This window comes from Periplaneta americana, chromosome 10 (assembly GCF_040183065.1).
Source record: "Periplaneta americana isolate PAMFEO1 chromosome 10, P.americana_PAMFEO1_priV1, whole genome shotgun sequence".
In the NCBI taxonomy this organism is placed as follows: Eukaryota; Metazoa; Arthropoda; class Insecta; order Blattodea; family Blattidae; genus Periplaneta; species Periplaneta americana.
In genome coordinates, this window is record NC_091126.1 from 32578482 (window position 1) to 32599417 (window position 20936).

General features: G+C 34.8%; 2 protein-coding genes across 10 annotated transcripts in view; one reads left to right on the top strand and one right to left on the bottom strand.

Moving 5' to 3' along the window:
• LOC138707564 (zinc finger protein 415-like) overlaps positions 1 to 20936 on the top strand; it is a 66587-nt gene that overhangs the window by 10110 nt on the left and 35541 nt on the right. For 2 of the 7 annotated variants that reach the window (XM_069837142.1, XM_069837141.1), the window contains exon 3: positions 1955 to 8954. In XM_069837142.1, coding sequence (XP_069693243.1) covers positions 1955 to 2831 — 877 coding nt within the window. In that variant the 3' untranslated portion in view covers positions 2832 to 8954. Of the gene's footprint in view, positions 1 to 1954; positions 8955 to 10129; positions 13833 to 20936 lie in introns of those variants that run through there. The other 5 variants (XM_069837144.1, XM_069837147.1, XM_069837143.1 and 2 more) reach the window with 5 other exon arrangements.
• LOC138707561 (zinc finger protein OZF-like) overlaps positions 19733 to 20936 on the bottom strand; it is a 65866-nt gene continuing 64662 nt past the window's right edge. For 2 of the 3 annotated variants that reach the window (XR_011334276.1, XM_069837130.1), the window contains exon 8: positions 19733 to 20199. The gene's annotated coding sequence lies outside the window, so the exon portion shown is untranslated. Of the gene's footprint in view, positions 20222 to 20936 lie in introns of all 3 variants that reach the window. The other variant, XM_069837129.1, reaches the window with a different exon arrangement.

Sequence of the window (20936 nt, forward strand, 5' to 3'; positions counted from 1 at the left end):
GTTACTAGGCCTATAAATATACAATTGGGGAAATGGAAGCTAGAAGTAACAGTTTGCAAAACTGCAGAAAACTTGATTTTCGTCTAAAAAAGTTATATCAAATGCAAGATGTAAGAGGCAATAATATTGGAGTATAGATTATTGGCTCGGTTATTTAACAACGTTGTATCAATTACGGCGTAATCTAGAGTCAGTGGGATTAGTGATAACGAAATTCTATTTGGCAAGATGAGTCCATAAGATTCGCCATGGGAATGTATAACATTCGCCTCAAATTTGGGAAAAACTTGAGGGGGGGGGGGGGAATCAGGTAATCAGCTCAAGCGGGATTTGAACACATGAAGTGGTTTTAAATTGAATTATGTTAGTTTTATTAATGTTTAATGCTAGTTTATTGGTTGTAAACCAGTCATAAATTTTAAGGAGAATTATTTCTATTTTATATTTGAATGTGGCAAAGTTCTTGTCTGTAATTATGATACTTGTGTCATCTGCAAATAGTGTAGGATAACCTGTTCCTTTTATTATGGGGCCAAGGTCATTTATAAAAATTAGAAAAAGAAGAGGCCCTAATATAGATCCTTGTGGGACCCCTGTATGAACATTTTCCCATGTTGAAGTAGATTTAAAGGAGTTATTAAATGCGTTGACTAGAGTTACTAGCATGTCATTTCGGGGATGAATTGTGAATTATGAACGAATGGGAAAGCCATTACCGGCAGCAAATTAATTTAGGTCAATAATAAATTCATATTGTCTTTGGAATTCAAAGCTAATTCTCCAGAGAGTGAATTACACTCTAATACCTTTTGTTTATGATGAAATACTGTATTTTAGTATAAATTTTATGTTACGTTTCGATTGGTGTAAACTTTATTTATTTGCAAAGCTGGCTGCCTTTGTGGCTATGTAGAGAGCGTGTGTGCGTCCAACCAAGTGGTCCGAGGTTCGATTCCCAGTGTGGGCAGTGGAAGAAATTTACCTTCCATCCATAGGACTAGGTGTTTGTCCCTTGCTTTGTGATTGTCCTGTGATGTGTCTGCAGTAGCCCTGTGCCATGCTAATCCCATGACCAGGGAGGCCCGCACTTGTGAGATGTCTAGTGTGTGATCAGTGATTCTCCTCTACCGTACCTGCAGTGGGGTGTTAGGGTACGTACACGTTGGAGCGATGATAAACGATAAAAGAAGCAGTGATGCTATATCAGAGAGAATTGAAGCATGTATTGTCATTGAGGTGTGCATATTGGAGTAACGATAAAAGCGAAGATACACGATAAAAGCAACGAAAATGAAAAGTTCCATTTTCTTCGCTCTTGTCGTTCATATGATCTCTGATTAAGATAATATTAATCTGTATAATTACCGGTGGTTGTAAATATATCCGAATATTAATCGATTTATTGTTATTTCGGCGTATTAAATTAATTATTGTAGATATTGGCAAATTGATCAGTTGTGTATTTATTCGTCATATGTTATGTGATCACAAGAACCAATCACAACACAGCGAATTTATGCTATCTTTGGGATGAGAAACGGGTTTAATTTTGTATGTATTTAAGTTATATTAACCTTGAACTTAGCAGCTGATATTTCCTATATATCTTATTTCATTAAGTGGATGCATAGAATATCTTCTACTGATAAATCAAAATGTTCTCCTCTCGCATCCTCGTTGCTCCGATATGAACACATGATTCTTTGATAATACCAAACCGTCTCTAGCTCATTTCTTTTATAGTTTATCGTTGCTCCAACGTGTACGTAACCTAAGACGGAAAAAGAGGGAGGTTAAACTGACAAAGAAAGAAATACCTAAAGAAATTTGCAAATCTATTAACTGACGGAATTAAGTTATCATTACTTCCACATGCGAAATTAATTTGTACAGCTTAAAGTTGTACCAGTAATTAATGTTTTACATCTTAAAACATGAATTCATTTTGTTTCAGTTTTCCAGAAGTTCGTACACCAAGCCACTTGGATTTATTCACCCAACCAGGACCTTCCAGAAGAACTTTCGACCTGACCTCAACACTCGCAAGTAGATTTTTGCCACCTTTCCTAACTGCTATACCGGGATTGCCAATACAACAATATTTAGCACACGAAAAGAGGCCGTTGATATGTGGTGAATGTGGAAAAGAATTTGGAGATTTGAATACATTAAAAAACCATTTATTGAACCACACAGGTCAGAAAACGTACCCTTGTGGAGTTTGTGGTAAAACGTTTGCTTTGCATGGTAACCTAAAAACACATGAATTGATACATAGTGGAGAGAAGCCACATGTTTGCGGTGCATGCGGTAAGCGATTCACTGTGCTAGGTAATTTAAAAACTCACGAAATGACTCATACAGGAGAGAAGCCTCACATATGTAGCGTTTGTGGAAAGGGTTTCTCTGCGCGCAGCAACTTGAAGACTCATGAACTTATTCACACAGGTGAAAAACCTCATGCATGTGGAGTGTGTGGCAAGCGTTTTACTGTTATAGGAAATCTCAAAACTCATGAACTCATACACACAGGAGAAAAACCCTTCTCTTGTACTGTCTGTGGGAAAAGTTTTAACGTTCGTGGCAATTTGAAGACTCATGAATTAACGCATACAGGGGAAAAACCGCATTCCTGTAAACAGTGCGGGAAATCGTTTACTGCATTAAGTAATTTAAAGACACACCAATTGATGCATAATGGAGATAAACTTCATGTATGTGCTGTTTGTGGGACAGGGTTTACGTCGTTAGAGAGCTTCAATCATCATGCATTAATCCATTTACCAGTACCACAAAAACAAGATGAGCCTGAAATAGAAATAATAAGTTAAAATTATTTTGTTGTGCTGCAGATCAGTTCCTTGAAGGCGCATGAATATACGGTAATAATTGAATATCTATTGTCGTACATCATCGATCTCTTATGTATTACCGATATACAAGAAAATAACTAGGTTACATCTCTGTCTTAATAAGGAATTTAAAAAAATGTATAATTTTCAGAATTTAGATAAAAAGAATTTGCCAACGACCAGAGACTGAATGTAGTTTCATTCAAACTCTGTAAAAAAGAAAATATAATATTTATTTGAAATCTCTTTTCAGGTTCCATTGGTCATTAATTTTATATGAAGTATAGAAACTATAGAACTATGTTATTGATTTTTTTTTGACTTTGTTATCTAAAGACGTTATCAACTACTGGGTCATTTAGCATCGATGGGATTGGTGATCGAGATGATATTTGGCGAGATGAGGCCGACGATTCGTCATAGGTTACGTGACATTCGTCTTACGATTGAGGAAAACCTCGGAAAAAACCCAACCACGTAATCAGTCGAAGCCAAAATCGAACCCATGCTCGAGTGCAACTCCAGATCAGCAGACAAGCACCTCAGCCGATCTGGATGATGGGATTATTATTGTACATCTGTAGTAAAACCTATATGAGAAATATATATATCGATTGAAAAATTCAATACCTCTCGCCTGGAATAAAAGTTTAAGGCTCATGTTTTTACAATTGAGTTAGATTCTTATTTCGAAGGGTATTTAATTAAAAAATTTAAAACTAAATCACTTTGTAAGATTTAATATGACCAAGTTCTAATATTCAATCATCATTCGCATTTCTCATAAATTAATGGTAATTATGTTATAAATTACTGCAGTGTCCCCAAGTATTCTAGGTAATATAATTTATTTCAAACAAATATCAAATTTTGGGCAATTAGGTAGAAAACGTTGGTCAATGCGTAATTATGTAGGAGAGGCCTAACTTTTACATGTGTTTCCACTAACTCAGCTCTCTTATTGGGTAATAAAACTATAACTTTTTATTATTTGTCTTACATATCTCTCCCTCCATTCTCAGCTTCCTCTCCTTTTTTCTTCTTTTATCTTATTTATTATTTATCTTGCTAGCATTACTCCTTACTATCTTTCGATCTTGAACTACATGTAAGTACGTATAATTCATTGTAAATTACCTTATGTGCAGCTTCCGGGAATCGATCCAACAATCTTTCAGTTTGAGTCAGACACCTTACCAGTGAGCAACGAAGCAATTTGGAAGACTCACTTTAAAATATTTCACTTGATATTAATTGTTGTTTATAAATTACACATCTAGTGCCTAGGGTTGGCACCAAGTTATAAAATTTGTTATGGAAGTTAATTTTGTTCTACAAAATTCTGATATTTAACTGATTGGAATTGCATAGACGAGACAAGTACACTAATTTGTAGTAGGGCTATACTTAATTTCGAATGTGCACAGATCCCACTTGCGCTGCTGGGGGGCTAGCGGCCCCACCCACTTTTACGCTGTTGCTTTCAAAGATGAATAGTACTTCCAGTGAGGTTAAATAGCGGAAAAAGGGCATATATAAAAGGTAGACCGCTCCTACCCAATTACCATCGAGACAAATGTTTTCCACTGAATTACGAAATTATACTCGTTTCATTAAAAATTCCTAATTGAAAATTTGCAATATGATATTTAAATCTGGTTCTTGATTTTTTTTATATCCTTGTATTCTTAGGACAGGATTTTCAGTATCAAGTTCAGCTTCTGGTAACAGATCAGAATTCTCTGTCGTTATCATTTAACCAAAGCATCCACACTATTATAATTGCTTTTCTTTTTATTATTTACCTGCAAATAATACCAGTAGTGTAAGTTGATGATGATGTTTGTAGTGGTGGTGGTGATGGAGGTGATGTGCTGAATAGAAAGTGTCGAAGAATATTACGGCCAATTTTAATTAATAATCTCGAAAGCTGTGGAGAGACTTAAAACGCGACTGGTAGTAGCTTTTTTTTTTTCTAGTATATTTGAAATACTTAGCAAGCGATCAAGTAAGTAGTAAATTTATATTTATGGTGGCAAAGAGAACATTTTCTCTTATTATTGACTTTTAATGCAATCATCAGCGTAATATTTCAAAATATAGACTCAGTATTTACCCTTTTCAATGATAACACACATATTCACATGTCTCTTCAGTCCTAGGGGATAATTACTATTTGTGTACAGTTTTCATTTTACTTTTGATTTAGAAACTCAAATTTTATTTAAAAATGAAAAAATACCCTACAGTAAAAAATTTATTTATATATATTTCATTGTAGCTAATTTCTCCCTCTATAAGCAGTTACACATTTAATTTTGAAAATAGGACAGTATTCTGATATGTCTCGCATGCTGAATTCCAAATTTATTCCCTCTTAATAATGCTTTTTAACGCAATAAGATTTTTTTTTAATAATTCAAAAGAAATAATCTACAGTAATTAGAAGTTGAAAAGAACCACTGGATAAGGCATATCACTTTAATATATGTTATTATTTCACCAATATATCTTTATGTAAAGTACCAAAATATAAATACAAATTGGAAATGAGATGCTGCAAGGGGACTAAGTTAAAAGTAATACCATATGCATAATATCAAGTCATTAAGAAATTAAAGCAAATACTTCCATCTTTTATATGACAATAGTTTGGCTAAGGAAGAGCATGCAATAAGGTCTGAGAGTGTGTTTGCATTATGTCCCTGATATAAGTGAAAATGCTAAATAAATTTTTCCAACAGCAATTCCCAGAAGTTTAGTAATTTTAATTTCAGTTGGAGATTTAGCAGCGGCATCAGTTGAGTTGAGCTTTACAGTCACTTCTAAATTTACTATATCCTCTTAATATAAGTGTGTCATGTCATAACATTACATAATCCGTATGTAAGCCTGTTATTTCAGTGTTATTCGCAAGTTCTGAATGTACGTTAAAACCATTGATATGGAAGCTCTTTATTATCGTGTGAATTTGAAGTGTATACTGCAATTTATTTAAGGCAGACTGTGTGTGTATATATACTAGGAGTGGTATAGAGGTCAGAAGAAACAATGTCATGAGGAATCCATGTCCGAATTTGTAGAGTTTAGACACTAGACGCCCATACATATGCATGCACTACCCTGAAAACTAGGTTACTTTGTTGCGAAGTGTGAATCCTGTATGGAAGATTAGTTATACTGTGACTTTCACTACATGTCTTTCTGTACCATTTCCTTTAGTTAACTCAAAGGAATACATTCTTTATCAAACTTTGGCACAAGTATTAGAGAAACTTACATTATAGGAGATGAACAAAATGTAATCTCCTATCCTCATAGAACAAGAGCGCAAACGCCAGATGTAGCTCAGTTTGTGTCACAGGAAAGCAAGTTCTTGCCAGCATTTGCACATTGGTGTTAGTAGGTGTTTCGTAAACAATTGCTTCGACATAACTCCACAATAAAAATTAAAATCTGGGGATTGCTGTGGCCAAATAACAGAACCTCTTTCAATCCCCCTTGCCGAAAAAACAATTAAGGTGAAATTACAGTAGATATTGTTGGCGATAAATACACTCAGCTTCTTTCCATCTACCTTCAGATGCCAGATACACAAAGTGCATAACAAGTTTTGATAATGTGCACTGAGCTATACTGTCAATGTCAGCCTGTTAATCAAAAGCACCTAAACAGTAAGCAACCCAACCAACAGATATGCGTAATGGTTGTCCTGCTGCAGGATAACAGGATAACACGGACACATTATTAATCAGTTAATCACTTTAATGGTTTACAACAATAAAATAGAGCCACTGGCGTAGCTCGATCGGTTAAGGCGCTTGCCTGCCGATCCGGAGTTGTGCTCGGGCACGGGTTCGATTCCCACTTGGGCTGATTACCTGGTTGGGTTTTTTCCGAGGTTTTCCCCAACTGTAAAGCAAATGTCAGGTAATCTATGGCGAATCCTCGGCCTCATCTCGCTATCACCAATCCCACCGACGTTAATAACCTCGTAGTTGATACAGCGTCGTTAAATATCCAAGTAAAAAAAGTAAAAAAAAAAAAAAACAATAAAATAGTAGGCCCACGTTTCAGGACACATGACAAATAGTTCCTTCTGGTTCATACATATAAAATTAAAAATTGTGGTTTATTTAACGACGCTCGCAACTGCCGAAGTTATATCAGTGTCGCCGGTGTGCTGGAATTTTGTCCCGCAGAAGTTCTTTTACATGCCGGGATCGAACCCACAACCTCGAGCACAAAAGGCCAGCGCTATATCGGCTGCGCTACTCGGGCCGACTCCATACATATATCTGTATGTATATGTGTGTGCGCACACATACATTTAGGAAAGAATGTACTGCAAATTAAGACTGAATTAATGCGACATTTTCGTGAACTATATGATAAGAGCTTAGATATCGATGAGCTTAACATATAAAACAGAACGTTCGATTTAACACTATGAAACACCGGGTGGGGGGGGGGGGGTAGAGGCGTGTGCGTGCGCGTGTGTGTATTCGTCATTGTGATATACCAAAATAACTTTCATGGGGCTGTATGCATCTTTAGTATTCAGAAGGGACAGGATACTATCTATTCTTGAACTCACAACACTCACAATATATTGATGCTAAATAACGTCTTCTGTTGAATATAAAGTTAAATAAAACAGACAATATTGTATTGATCCCCACCTTAACATTCCGTGTTAACAATGATACTATTATGATTTTATCTTTACTGTGCAGGACATTACAAAAAGACCAAATGTTCTCTATGTTACTGCAAATGTCATATCATGTAGTATTACTTTTTGAAAGGGATTTTAACTTTGGAATAATTACTACCGGTACTGTATAAGGAATCAGTCTACGATAGGTGTACATACTGAGGAAAGTATATAACATAATTTTACCTTCTCAGCATTTAATAAAGTATTATTATGACAAGCCTTTTTATATAAGGAATATTTAAGGCAATATTATTTTGTACTTAAGAGTGGAATTCAGTAATAGAAAGTGCAAGATCTTCCAATACTTAATACAGTAGATAAGCAAGGGATGTTAAAGAATATTCTCTTTGGGCCGTATTCATAGACATTTTTAGCGCGGGCTTTCGGTGGATTATCAGCGTTTTTCGTATTCATAAACCAGTGTTAGCGATAGGATATGATTTGAATTCTGTACTAGTAACCAGTGGATAGCCGGGGCTAGCTTAGTACGCTCGTAGCGCGTGCTGCGAAATCTCTATGAATAGCACCCTTAGTTTCTAAATTCAGTACTTAGTGCTGCTTATGATTAGGTTTTCTCCGGAGCGGTTGTTTGTGCTCTTTCAATCGGAGAACTCCGGTTACCTCCGATTGATGCCGCGCAGGTTGTATATGTGCTGTGGCGCAGACATACACTTTTTGCTGAGCATTCCTTTAATCGGATCAGGTAGTGATTCGAGTCCGCTGACGTCCGCGTATCTTTTAAAATAAGTTCTAATTTGTTGTTGTTTAATCTCTCTTTTATGTTAATCTCTCTCTCTTTCTTCGGCTCTTTTTTTGTGTTGCTTAAAGTGCTACGTTAGCTGACAGATTTTTTTTCTAGTTTTGAAATTCATAGTATATGTGTGGAAAGCCGTATTAGTTTTATGTCATTGATAAAATTAATAACATTCAATCTAACTGCAAAACTAACGCAGAAGTAAAGCTTTTCAGTAGCTAATGTAAACATTTATACTTTAATTCTCCTAGAAACTCTCGTTTAATCGCAAACAGGGTTTGTCAATTATTATTCTAATCGGTTTAGTTAACGTAAAATATATTAAGGGAGCTTCAGAATGGAACAAAAGAAACGTGGGCTATCAATGTGATAAAGTTTACTGTCCAACATAATTTATTCAGATTCTTCACCGGACAGGATTGTGATTATTGTGTTAAAGGTTGTCAGTATTTGAACTGCCTCTTCTAAAACGCGCCACTCTTGCTCTGTAATAAATAATATCAACTTAAGGATAATTGTAATTATATTATTACCAGATGTTTCTTTAGTTTCTTTCAGAAATATTTTAATCCAAACAGTAAAATATAACTCAAGTTGTCTAAACAGTAAAATACAACTCAAGTCGTCTTCTAAAACGCGCCACTCTTGCTCTGTAATAAATAATATCAACTTAAGGATAATTGTAATTATATTATTACCAGATGTTTCTTTAGTTTCTTTCAGAAATATTTTAATCCAAACAGTAAAATATAACTCAAGTTGTCTAAACAGTAAAATACAACTCAAGTCGTCTTGTAAATATTTCATATGCTTTTATTGCCTCGAAAGTTACGTTTTAGAGAAATTTCAAGACTTTTTCATAGACTGTGAGTCTTTGGGAACAATATTACTAAAACAATTTAAAAAGAAATCGTATTCAAATGATTTGCGTAATTGTTTTCATCAAGTTCGCGATTGTGCGATCGATTCAAATGGTCTAACAAATTCGAAGTTACACCACCCTTAGAGTAAATTCGCCCACAAAGTTTACAGTGTGCGACTTTATTATTACCTTCAACTAAATTAAAGAATTTCCATGCGACCGATATGAGATTTAGTGCCATTTTATTCCACTCACAACTACCGTCAGTCCGTACACGCCGGTCATCCTTGAGCTAACTGTCGCTTCGCTCCGAACCCCCGCATCCCTCCGTATGTCCCCTGTTCCACCTACGGTAGTATCGGAGATCACCGGTGGAGAGCTTTATTCGTAATCTCCGATTCCTCCGCGGTAGTAGTCACTCCGATGAGCAGCACTGTCAGTACTTCAAGTAGGAGACAATATTATTTAATTTATTGTCTTGCCATCGCCCATGCCGCCACTACCACCGCCACCACCTCTAAAACTGCTTACTATGTACGTTTCTAACAAATATAATTTTCCAACTGTAGGGTGCATATGTATATATATATATATATATATATATATATATATATATATATTCAGTTGCAAGATACGTCCGTAGCTTTCTTTTGGACGTGAAGCATTAATTGGAACAGAGTAAATAGTTTCATGAATTTGTCGATCATAATATTTTGCCAGTGCACTATGTCCAATTGTTATTTTCTTCCTCTTTCTTCATTTTGTTAATACTACTATGAGGAAGATTAGCATATAGCTCATAATGCAATATTTTTTACTCGTTTGCAATAGAAAATGACATAATTTTGAATTACTCAAAAGAGGTTAGTGTTAGCGATTTTCATTGCTGGTAAATTACAAAAGAATCGTATTTTGAAGGTTCAATCTAACTTCGTCTTCAGGTGGAGAAAAAAGAAAAAGAGGGACCGTTACAAATGGCTAAATCCACTTAACTGACTGATGACTCTGAACAGGAGGCAGCAAGGTGTAGCAAGTGAATCGAGAATGTAGAAAGTTCCTAAGAGAAGTATATGAAGAAAGAACTGATGTAAAACTTGACTGATAAAATGCATGATATTTGAATGGGTTGTAATACTATGTATATGTTATGATAGTGAAAATGAGCAGAATAACCATGTGGAGTCGACCTGGTTGGCGAGTTGGTATAGCGCTGGCCTTCTATGCCCAAGGTTGCGGGTTCGATCCTGGGCCAGGTCGATGGCATTTAAGTGTGCTTAAATGCGACAGGCTCATGTCAGTAGATTTACTGGCATGTAAAAGAACTCCTGTGGGACAAAATTCCGGCACATATGGCGACGCTGATATAACATCTGCAGTTGTGAGCGTCGTTAAATAAAACATAACATTTAACTATGTGAACTGGATAATTGTACGAAGATTAAAATATATGTACTATTATCTAGTGAACGAGAAAATTTAACCAGTATGTTTCGTTTGGGATTCTGTAAATTGATTTTGACAAAAGTAACCTTATATTGGGTGGAAATTAGTCCAAGGTGTTAAATGAAGTCATGTAAGCAAGTCATGCGTGTTCTTTGTATTTTGTATGTATGTGGAAAGATTTGATGTGAAGGATGGAGACATTTGCCAGATTACTTTTGTTCCCTGATTCATACATGTATTATGCTATTTTGTATTTATGTAGGAAACACTGATAATTGTTAATGTTGGACAGCTTTTCTGGCCTGCATATACGCAACAATATTCACGAAGAGTACTGTCAATTCAGCTTCGCGTGTCCAAGAACATGGGTGTCGGCTTTTTCTGGACAGAACTTAGTAGAGTTTGTTACCAGATTTGAAGCAGTTAATATATTGTACTTGTTAGATAATTTTCTCGAATTTTTCACATGTGCATTTGACACAAAAAAAGATAATATCTGAGTTATGTAATGGTTCAGGAAAAGACTGATCACTGTTCATTGTATTTTGTTAATACCTGTATCAAATTAAATATTTTCTTCGATTTTTCAGTTGTGTTCCCGACATCGAAAGAGAATGGTATCTTAAGCTTTGTAATGGTTCGGAAGAAGACTGATCACTAGACTTCGTGGAATTTCCACGAGAATTGCAAGGTTTACTGCGCACGCGGTATAGACTGTATGAGAAGGGGACGTGCAGAGGATAGAGTATGCCTCTAGTGTAAACACTGAGCAGTATACTGCGGTTACAATAAAACCTGTATCCTGCTTTCAAGAAATATAATGAATGATCATTGAAGTAGGAAATGTCTAAACATGTAAATACACAATTATTTTATAGTGAGATATATTAACTCTTAAAATTTAATGTAAGATACTCACATCATCCTTGAATATGTGCATTGCAGTGAAGAATTACGTACATTTTGAGCGACTGCAAAGTAACCTTCTCCAATGGTCACTTAAACAGTTTTTATTTTGGGAAAATGTACGTTCAACACCACACGATGTAATACGTACATATTTGAAGAACGGAAAGTCACTACTTTAATACACCATCTTCAGATGTCTTGTCGTGACCTGATAGTACATCATTCATAATACGAAGTTGTGAATAGGCAGAATTTTTAGCAATAATGTTTCTCAACTTACATTTCACTTTTTCTGAAATTAGTGAATTGTTATTTTGGATAACGCTTTGTGATACTTTATCCATTATATTAAGGGCTTCTGAGAGTTGTAGTTTAGACGATTCTAACAGGATGATGCTTTTGGACACAATTTTAAAATTAGAATCAATGAACAGAATATCTTCCAATATCTGTTCAGAAGGCAATGATTTTACAGCTGCAATAGCGGAACTGTCTATGCTATCCAATGCATCAATTACCTCCATTATTTTGCCGTAATGTTCTGCATAATAATTAACAGCATCCAACCACGTTCCCCAACGGGTCAAGATTGGCTGCGGGGGTAAGGGTATTCCAGGGGCAGTTATTTGGAACAGCAACACTCTCATTGTAGTATGTTTGATTGAATTCTTGTCTGCACTGAACAAATGTTAAGCTTTGACTATTCCAACCACAGTCATACAAAAACAAGTGCTTACATAGGTATACATTAGCTGTAGCTGCTCTATCTATTTGGACCGGTCACAACTCTTAACATGAACTGCTTATACTACGAGACCGGGCGGCCGCTCGCCTCCTCTATACTACCGTACATCGGCAACCTGATTGCATGCTGCGTGTGGCAATTCAACGAAGTCTACTGATCACTGTTCTTTATATTTTGTTAGTTTCTATAAACACTTTTTTTTTTAGAATTGTTAGCTAGGACAATTTTGGTGAGGGATTGACTTTCACAAGTCTATAGAAAGATAATGGTATCTAAGTTATATAATGGTTCAGGAAAAAGACTGATCACTGCACTTTTTGTTTGGTTAATAATAACAACTATACAGTGCAGTAACTAGAAACCTGGTCTGTTTAAGAAAAATGTATGTAACAATTTGAGCATTTTTTACTCGAGATAGCGTGTCCTCCTACATACATAATTCACATAACAGTCATGAAGCAACTAAAAGAAATGATAGAAGGTTGTATCTGAAATAATGTTCAGTGTTCTCATTACAGCCCTAAGAATGTTATCCATATCATCAAAATCTCAATAGTGTTTAGAGTTCTGTCAACAGAATGCATTCGTATGCTCATAGGTTCGATGAATACAGTAGGACTCGGAAGTTGATGACCTAAAAATCACAGAAAAATGATCTATAAAATGGCCTTAAATTTCTGAAAATATGACATTAAAATTAACAAAAAATGACCCAAGACTTAATAATAATAATAATAATAATAATAATAATAATAATAATAATGATGATGATGAATGTCTGTGAAATAATGCCAATGTACATTTAAATATTACGAGGAACTGAAATTCCCAGACATATTCAGCATTGCAGTAAAGAGACATCACCATTCATTGGGTCTCAGATTTGAAGGATCACCGGTTGCTGTACTTCCGGCACTTGTGAGATACAATATGCTGACTGCGAGCACTGCAGCTATAGTATTTGTTCTGCTGTGTTGAATTGCGAGAAACACGTAACACACGTGATCAGGAGTCAAGGCTGATGTAACTATAAGAAAAATTCCTGCATGACTCAATCAAATTGCATAGGCAATTTGCAGTAGGTTCTCGAATATAGACAATTACACTGTAAAAAAGTCCGTTCTAAAACAGAAAAGGGCAAAAATACAACAAAAAGTAGAACATTTCCTAAAAAAATTACCAGTAGATAATAAAAGACCGAAAAATGCAAATAAAATTAGGCTATATTGGTTTGTGCTGAAGTGAAAGCAGTTTATATTGCATCCTGAATTGTCTGTGACGTTTCAGAAAAAAAGATGATATTTCAACTTCCAAGCCTTAGTGATCACAAGAGTACACAGACTTTTTCTGGTCCCTATGGTTTGGTGCATTGTCATGCAAAGGAGCCAAATGCCCTCTTCTTATTACTGACATATGCACAACGGATTTTTTTAATCAAGAATTTCAAATTATCTAGAGAGCAGACAGCTGTAACTGTCTGACCACTGGGTATGAAAACACTGTACAGAATTCCCTCTCTATCGTAAAAAAAAGTGATTAGCATAGTTTACATTTTTATTTTTCTTGGCTTGCAAAGGAGTTTGCTGAATTCCATTCTGCTTTTGTTGCTTTATTTCGGGGTCCTACTGGAAGCATCAAGTTTCATCATTCGTATCAATCAAATTTTGGAAATTGAATTTGATTTAGTTGCCTCAATTAGTTCTTTCAGTCTGCAACTCAGAGCTGCTGTTCACCATCAATCAATGAATGTGGAACAAACTGTGCACAGACTTTATTGCTCCTACAGGGAAAGTAGTAACTTTTGAGAGGTCCATAACATATATTTTTTTAACTCCCACCTATTCCCTGAATTCCTCAGCCATGGAAACTGTATTTGTCATTCACCTTTCTAGCACCACACTTGAATTGGACACGACGTAGCTCCATCCACCCACCCTCCAGTTGACTGTCTGCCATTCAAGTGAGGGAAAGAGGAATGCTGTTTAGTTGCAACGTTGCACTTTGGCTCTATACGTTTCATGTACTTTATTAGAAACATCAGAAGTTGCATCTTTCTCCGTGACCACAACAGTTTTCTTCAGCTCATAAATTATTACTTATTTAATAGTTTCCTTATTAACACAGATTCTCTAAAACCATTCAAAGCGTTGCACACTGCTCTTTGGTCATTATTTCCTACATCTTTTAATGAACTCTTTCTTTCTAATTGTTTTTGCTGAAAGAAGATATTCGTCTTGCGATTATTCTCTCCTGTGGTAGAAATGCACGTGTGTGAGCATGGGGCAGACAAATATCTCCATACATTTTAAACGTTTTTGTGGTATTTTCGCACAGACAAATGAAGTACGATCTTTGCTCCTTGTTCCAGATTTGCTTCATGACACATGCACAAAAGGCATGTAATTCAGCTCATAATGGCAACGTGTGTTGACCTTTTGTGTAATACTATAAAAACAATTTTTCTTTCTATTCATATTCACATTTTGTAGAATGTTACCACCACTTCATACCTCATAACAGGCAGTACCGTATTTCAATTGCCACACTGTATGTATATTGTTAGAATATATTTGGCTATGAGAATTTTGGTGTAGGATTGAATTCCACTGAGACACTGTCACATTTTTATACGTTTTTCATCTGAATACAAAAGTAGATCCAACTTTCAGAACTTAATGTATCATATTTCATTGATAGTGCAAAATGTCAAAGCCAAAACTCTTCTGAATACTCTTGACAGATTGTATGCAGTGCTTTGGCACATAGTAATGATTTAATTTGTCTGTGAGCTGGCTGTTGTTTTTTTTTAATACATTTTTGTTTCTGTTAAGTCAGTATAAATACATTGTGATACGTTTAATTGCGTATATTACAATGAAATACTAATATCATTAATGCAACAGTAATTTTAAATATTTCTTGTCACCTAAATTATTTTCAGTTAAGTTGTGAGAATGACTATGTTCCTACTGGATATTGTGCTCGAAATTTACTATGAAATATTAACCTGTCCATTTGCTTCTCTATTTCATACTAGCATTCATTCTATTTCCATTATTTTATATATTTGAATTAATATATTTTTAAACTATGACAGCTTGAGAAAATTGTTGGATGAGTGAGTATGACACTAGTTTTCATTCCGGAGGTTTACTTTCAATCTACATTAAATTGCAATTTGTGATGGACTAAGATGGAGTTATGATACGTTTTCTTGGATTGTTTTCATGTAATCATTCCGCAAATTTGTCCAAAATTGGTTATCATTTATGGCACCAATGTAGAAATATCTTCATGGCTGCACATTAGTAGTTTTCCAACATTTTTATCTCTAAGAATAAATAACCTGAGAAACAACAGGATCACCAGAAGTAACGAAACACTGCATCGAGAGCGACTAATAATATGTTTTGTCCCAGGACAGATTTCAGTTTAATATTTGTATACGTAAGAATCATAGATATATAAAAGAAACAGCTCACAAATCTGTTCGCTGTTAGAAAGATTTCGTGTAATATATAATGTACAAAATTAATGTAAAAGAAAAAGTGTTGTGGCTGAGGTGTAAGATGTACTCACAATTAAACAAAACATGACTGCATCAAATTTATAACAATGTTGAAAACTACGCCAGAATCTGCTCCATTGTCCGAATTGTATAGTCAGGTGCAAATACCTTGGGAGTTTTACTTAAAGGGGATTAGTCTGTGAACTTTGAAGTTTCTGCTTGTCTCTCGGCTTCTCCCAGGAATGGAGAACACAAGGGACTAAATGATGGGCTCAAGTGCTTTCGATCATTATTTTTGTCACCCTAAAAAAAAAGAGAACGAAAAGAAGAGACCAGAGCAACATTTTCTTCTTAAAATTATGAAATATTTGGAATATTCATGGTTGTGTGAAAATGTGAAATTAAATATGTTAAGTAATTATGAAACGTATTTCAGATGAATTTCACAAAAGATAACAAAAATTTCAATGATACAAAAGAATTCCAGTACCTACATTGGCCGCAAAAAAAAATGACTTAGTGTAAAATAAGTTAGTGTAATTTGGCAACAAGTTATTATTATTATTATTTTTTTTTTTTTGTTAATTGTTATTTTCAACTCTGAATAACATGAGTATAACTGTGATTTTAAGATAATCAGATACCTCCAAAACAGCGAGTAATGCTGGTACTTCATGTCAAGAGTGTGTGTAGCTGCAGCTACCTCTTTACTTGTCTACATGTTCATGATTTTGGAATTGATAATGTGAAGGGAATTTGGGTGTAGCATATATAAAAAGTTATTTTCAGAAAATCCATGACGTTTCAACTATATAATCTTAGTATTATGTTTATTATAATGACGTGTAAGGAGATCTCAATCTTTGTGACCTTCCTGAAGACTGAAGAAGCTTTATCTAATACGATGTTCAGTTCTTTCATCTGTAGTTTGTCTGCTTTACTGTGTATGGAGTAGGACTGCAGAAATTCTCAGTACCAGTATGTTTTGTGAGTACACAAACTGAGATGAGTAATAATTTCATTCATCGTGTTTATACCTTTCCAATATGAAACTTGTGATAAATGGAGCATTTATATGCATGGGAACTTTTTATTTGTGGTCTATACTATAGCACTTAAAATATTGTAGGATAGCAGTGAATTATCTTATAGTGCAACCAATCTAGCCTTTATATCATAACTATGGGATTATAACTGCCCTCTGTTTCTTCAAGTGCTTTAAAATAGATGATTAATAAGTATGTACTCAAAATGAAATTGAATATTCTGTTTCAAAACAGATATTAATTCTATGGGGTGCACCATTTGTGATACTATGGTCAGCCTTATATAAATATCGTGATGTCCTACATTATTGTGCGACTCATTTTTTTAGGATTTTTTTTATTAAGATGATAATGAAATAATTTATAGTTAAATTCTTGGTAAGTGCAATCATGAATTGGTATAACAGTGTTTCTTGTTTGTCAACAATAGATTTATCAGTATTTTAGATCTCACTTCTCCCCCCACTAAGTTGTATTTAAACGAATTCAACTATGTGATGTGGGTCTATGGTTTTACTTATTTTAAAAAAATAAAGAAATGTGTATATTGCATAAGTGTTGAATATTTAATCTATTTCCTTTCATCTGGCATGGTAGAATTGGTTTAAAAGAAGTTATATTTCAATATTTGAGTTAAGTTCTCTACCTGATTTTTCATCACAGCCACAGCAGCTGGGACTCCCTCCAAAACAGTTATAATATCCCCACAGCTGGGACTCCCACCGCTCGTACATAGGATTTGCGCATGTTTGTGGCAACAGCAGGTTGTGTGAGTGAACAGCAGTCGCATTGAAGCCATTGTCTATTTTGTTTCGTTCCTGTTTTTTAAGTTGGTTATTTAACAACGCTGTATCAACGAGATTATTTAGCGTCGATGAGATTGGCGATAGTGAGATGGTATTTGGCGAGATGAGGCCGAGGATTCGCCGTAGATTACCTGGCATTCACCTTATGGTTAGGGAAAACCTCGGAAAAAACCCAACCAGGTAATCAGCCAAATCAGGGATCAAACCCACGTCCGAGCGCAACTTAAGACCAGAATGCAAGCGCCTTAACTGACTAAGCCACGCCGGTGGCTTCATTCCTGTTCCATGCGTATAAATGTACGAGTTTTAAGTGTTAATTAAGTTATGAGTGTTATCAGTTTGTTTCGTTCCTGTTCCATACATAGGTGAAGCCATTGTCTAGTTTGTTTCGTTCCTATTCCATGCATATACATGTACGAGTTTTAAGTGCTAATTACATTAATAGTGTTATCAGTGCTTGCGTAGTTTTCCATAATACCTCGACATGATGACACATTGCCACAAAGAATTTTATGTACGACACACATGTGACAACAAACTCTTGTAGGGAAGGTAGAATGCGATTTGAAACAATATCCCAGTTTACCTATCCCACACAGAGAAATCGTGCGAAGCCTTGTGAACAAATTCAGGGAAACGGGGTCGATTCGCGATAGAAAGCAAAGAGTAACACGATCCCCTGATTTAACTGTATGCGATTTTTACCTATTTATTTATTTTATTTATTTAACCTGGTAGAGATAAGACCATCAGGCCTTCTCTTCCCCTCTACCAGGGGATTACAACTACAATATTAAGAATAAAATTACAATTGTAACTAGAATTAATATTAAATTTACAAAGACAAAAATCGAAGTACTAAAAGATTAACTGATTAATAAAAGCTAGACAGTTTATGTAGAAGTTAAGAAGAGAGAAACATTTTTTTTGTATTAATTAAGTAAAAATTAAACCTACTCTACGCAGTAAGAAAAATGCTTAATAAGTTTGCTTCTGAACGCTACTATATTCCGACAGTCTCTGATGTCACTGGGTAAGGTATTCCAGAAGTGCGAGAGCGAGATTGTATATGAGATGAATACGATGATGTCTTATGTGTTGGTATGGCTAGTATGCGGCTATTTTGCATGCGTATGAAGAGATTATGATATGCTGACAGGTAACTGAAACGGGAGGCAAGGTAGGTAGGTGTAGAGATGTGAAGGACTTGGAAAAGGAGAACAAGAGAATGAAAATTTCTACGTTCGTTAAGCTGTAGCCAGTTTAGAGTTTGGAAGGATGGGGGTAATGTGGTCAGTGCGATGGACATCGCAGACGAAGCGAACACAATAATTATGAACACGTAATCTTTGCGATTGGTTGACATTTAGGTCAGTCAGTAGAGAATCACAATAATCAAAGTGGGGCATTACTAGTGTTTCCACTAATATTTTCTTGAGTGATAGCGGGAGGAATTTTCGAATGCTGTTTAAGGAATGTCGTATGGAAAGCACTTTTTTGATAATATGATTTACTTGGTTATTCCAGTTTAAATGCGTATCAAAGTAAACTCCTAGGTTTTTAACACAGGAAGCAAAAGGGATTATGGGACCTATGGGGGAACTTGAAAAATAAAGCACATGCAACAAACCCCCATACAATGAAAGAACTAAAAGAAAACATCTGGCGAGAAATTGACTCAGTTTCGGATATTGAACTCTCAAGTCTGAATGAAAATTTCTTGAGAAGATGCCAGAAATGTGTGTATGGAGGACAACATTTCCAACATCTCTTATGATAAGGTATTGCTTATTATCATTGTAATTGTAACTATAACTATGAGAACACGAAGTGGTAGTGGGGATATTATAACTGTTTCATCAGGGGTCCCAGCTGCTGTGGCTGGCGTGTCAAAGAAAAGCACAGTGGAAATGGTAAAACAGTAGATGTAGTACAGTTATAGATTTCTGCCAGTGGGTTAAGGTGTATAAAATAATATAAAAAGCATAGAATATCCAAGTATCATTTTTAGTGGAGAGCATGTTGACCAGTTGGACAGGTTTGAAGTTTATTTATTTATTTATTTATTTATTTTTAAGATACAGACTTACTCACAGAAATGTTTATCCTCATTTTAATATTAGGAAAATATGTAAACAATAATAATGATTTATGTGCATCCAGATTTATGATGTTCTTGACATCTTCAGATTCCTAATAATAACCAAGGCATTCTGTCCATTCATTGATGTTCTTGCAATACCTGTCTTTTTTTACATTGCTCCATTTGTATTTCTTCTTGGTTTCCACAATTCTCTCTTCTAATTTTGACATAAATTCAATGCTGTCTGGCAATCTGCTATTCTGCATCTTCTGCATATCTTTGTACAACTTTAATAGTTTCTTCGACATAAAATTAGTAGTACAGTAGAACCACACTAATCCTTAGCTCCATTACGTCTGAGCCTCCTACACCACATGCATGCTTGTTGCTGTAATGAGAATACCCTCTGCCAGAGTCCGCATCTGTCACAATAGGAGGCACCCTGTTACTCAAGGGATGGTGTGACAATGCCTAGCGAAAGAGATGCAGCATACTGAAACAGAAGTCGCTTAAGAACTTCTTAAAAAATTAACCTAAATATTATTTTCTTTTATACAAAACAATCAATCTGAGTCATAACACTAAAAAATTACAATAAAACACAAAATATTAGTTTTGTTTCTTATCTTACGATTTTTCCTATGACACTCCAAACATTATCACGAATTACCGAGATTCTATTGTACTGGTAATACTAATGATACAAATTTTAATAAATAAAAATAATTTCCGAACATTTTTTTCAATATAATTACACATGGAACATTCAAGGTTACGAAACATATAAAAAAAAATGTAAAAGAATAGTATAATAAAAGTAGATGTATAAACTGAGTTTATTCATAGGCCTACCATTTTTCAGAGATACTGAAAATAAAAAAATAAAAAAACATTCACAGTACATGCCATGTTCTGAAATTGAACAAAATAAACAAACGAATGTATGATGTAACCTTGTCAATTTAAAATTAAATATTAAAATTTACACCAAATAAATTGAAATAATTACAAATAAAATAAAGTAATAAAATGTAGTTCTATAAAAGGAATTAAATTATTACCGTATATAACTATCTTCGTTTATTTTTTTTTTCATTTCATATTCTTTGTTAAAGGGAGACACTTATACCTGTGTCTCCTGCTCCCTAAAATATACAACTGTGGAATAAGGTGTATAAATATAACTACTTATATATGTATGTATGTAT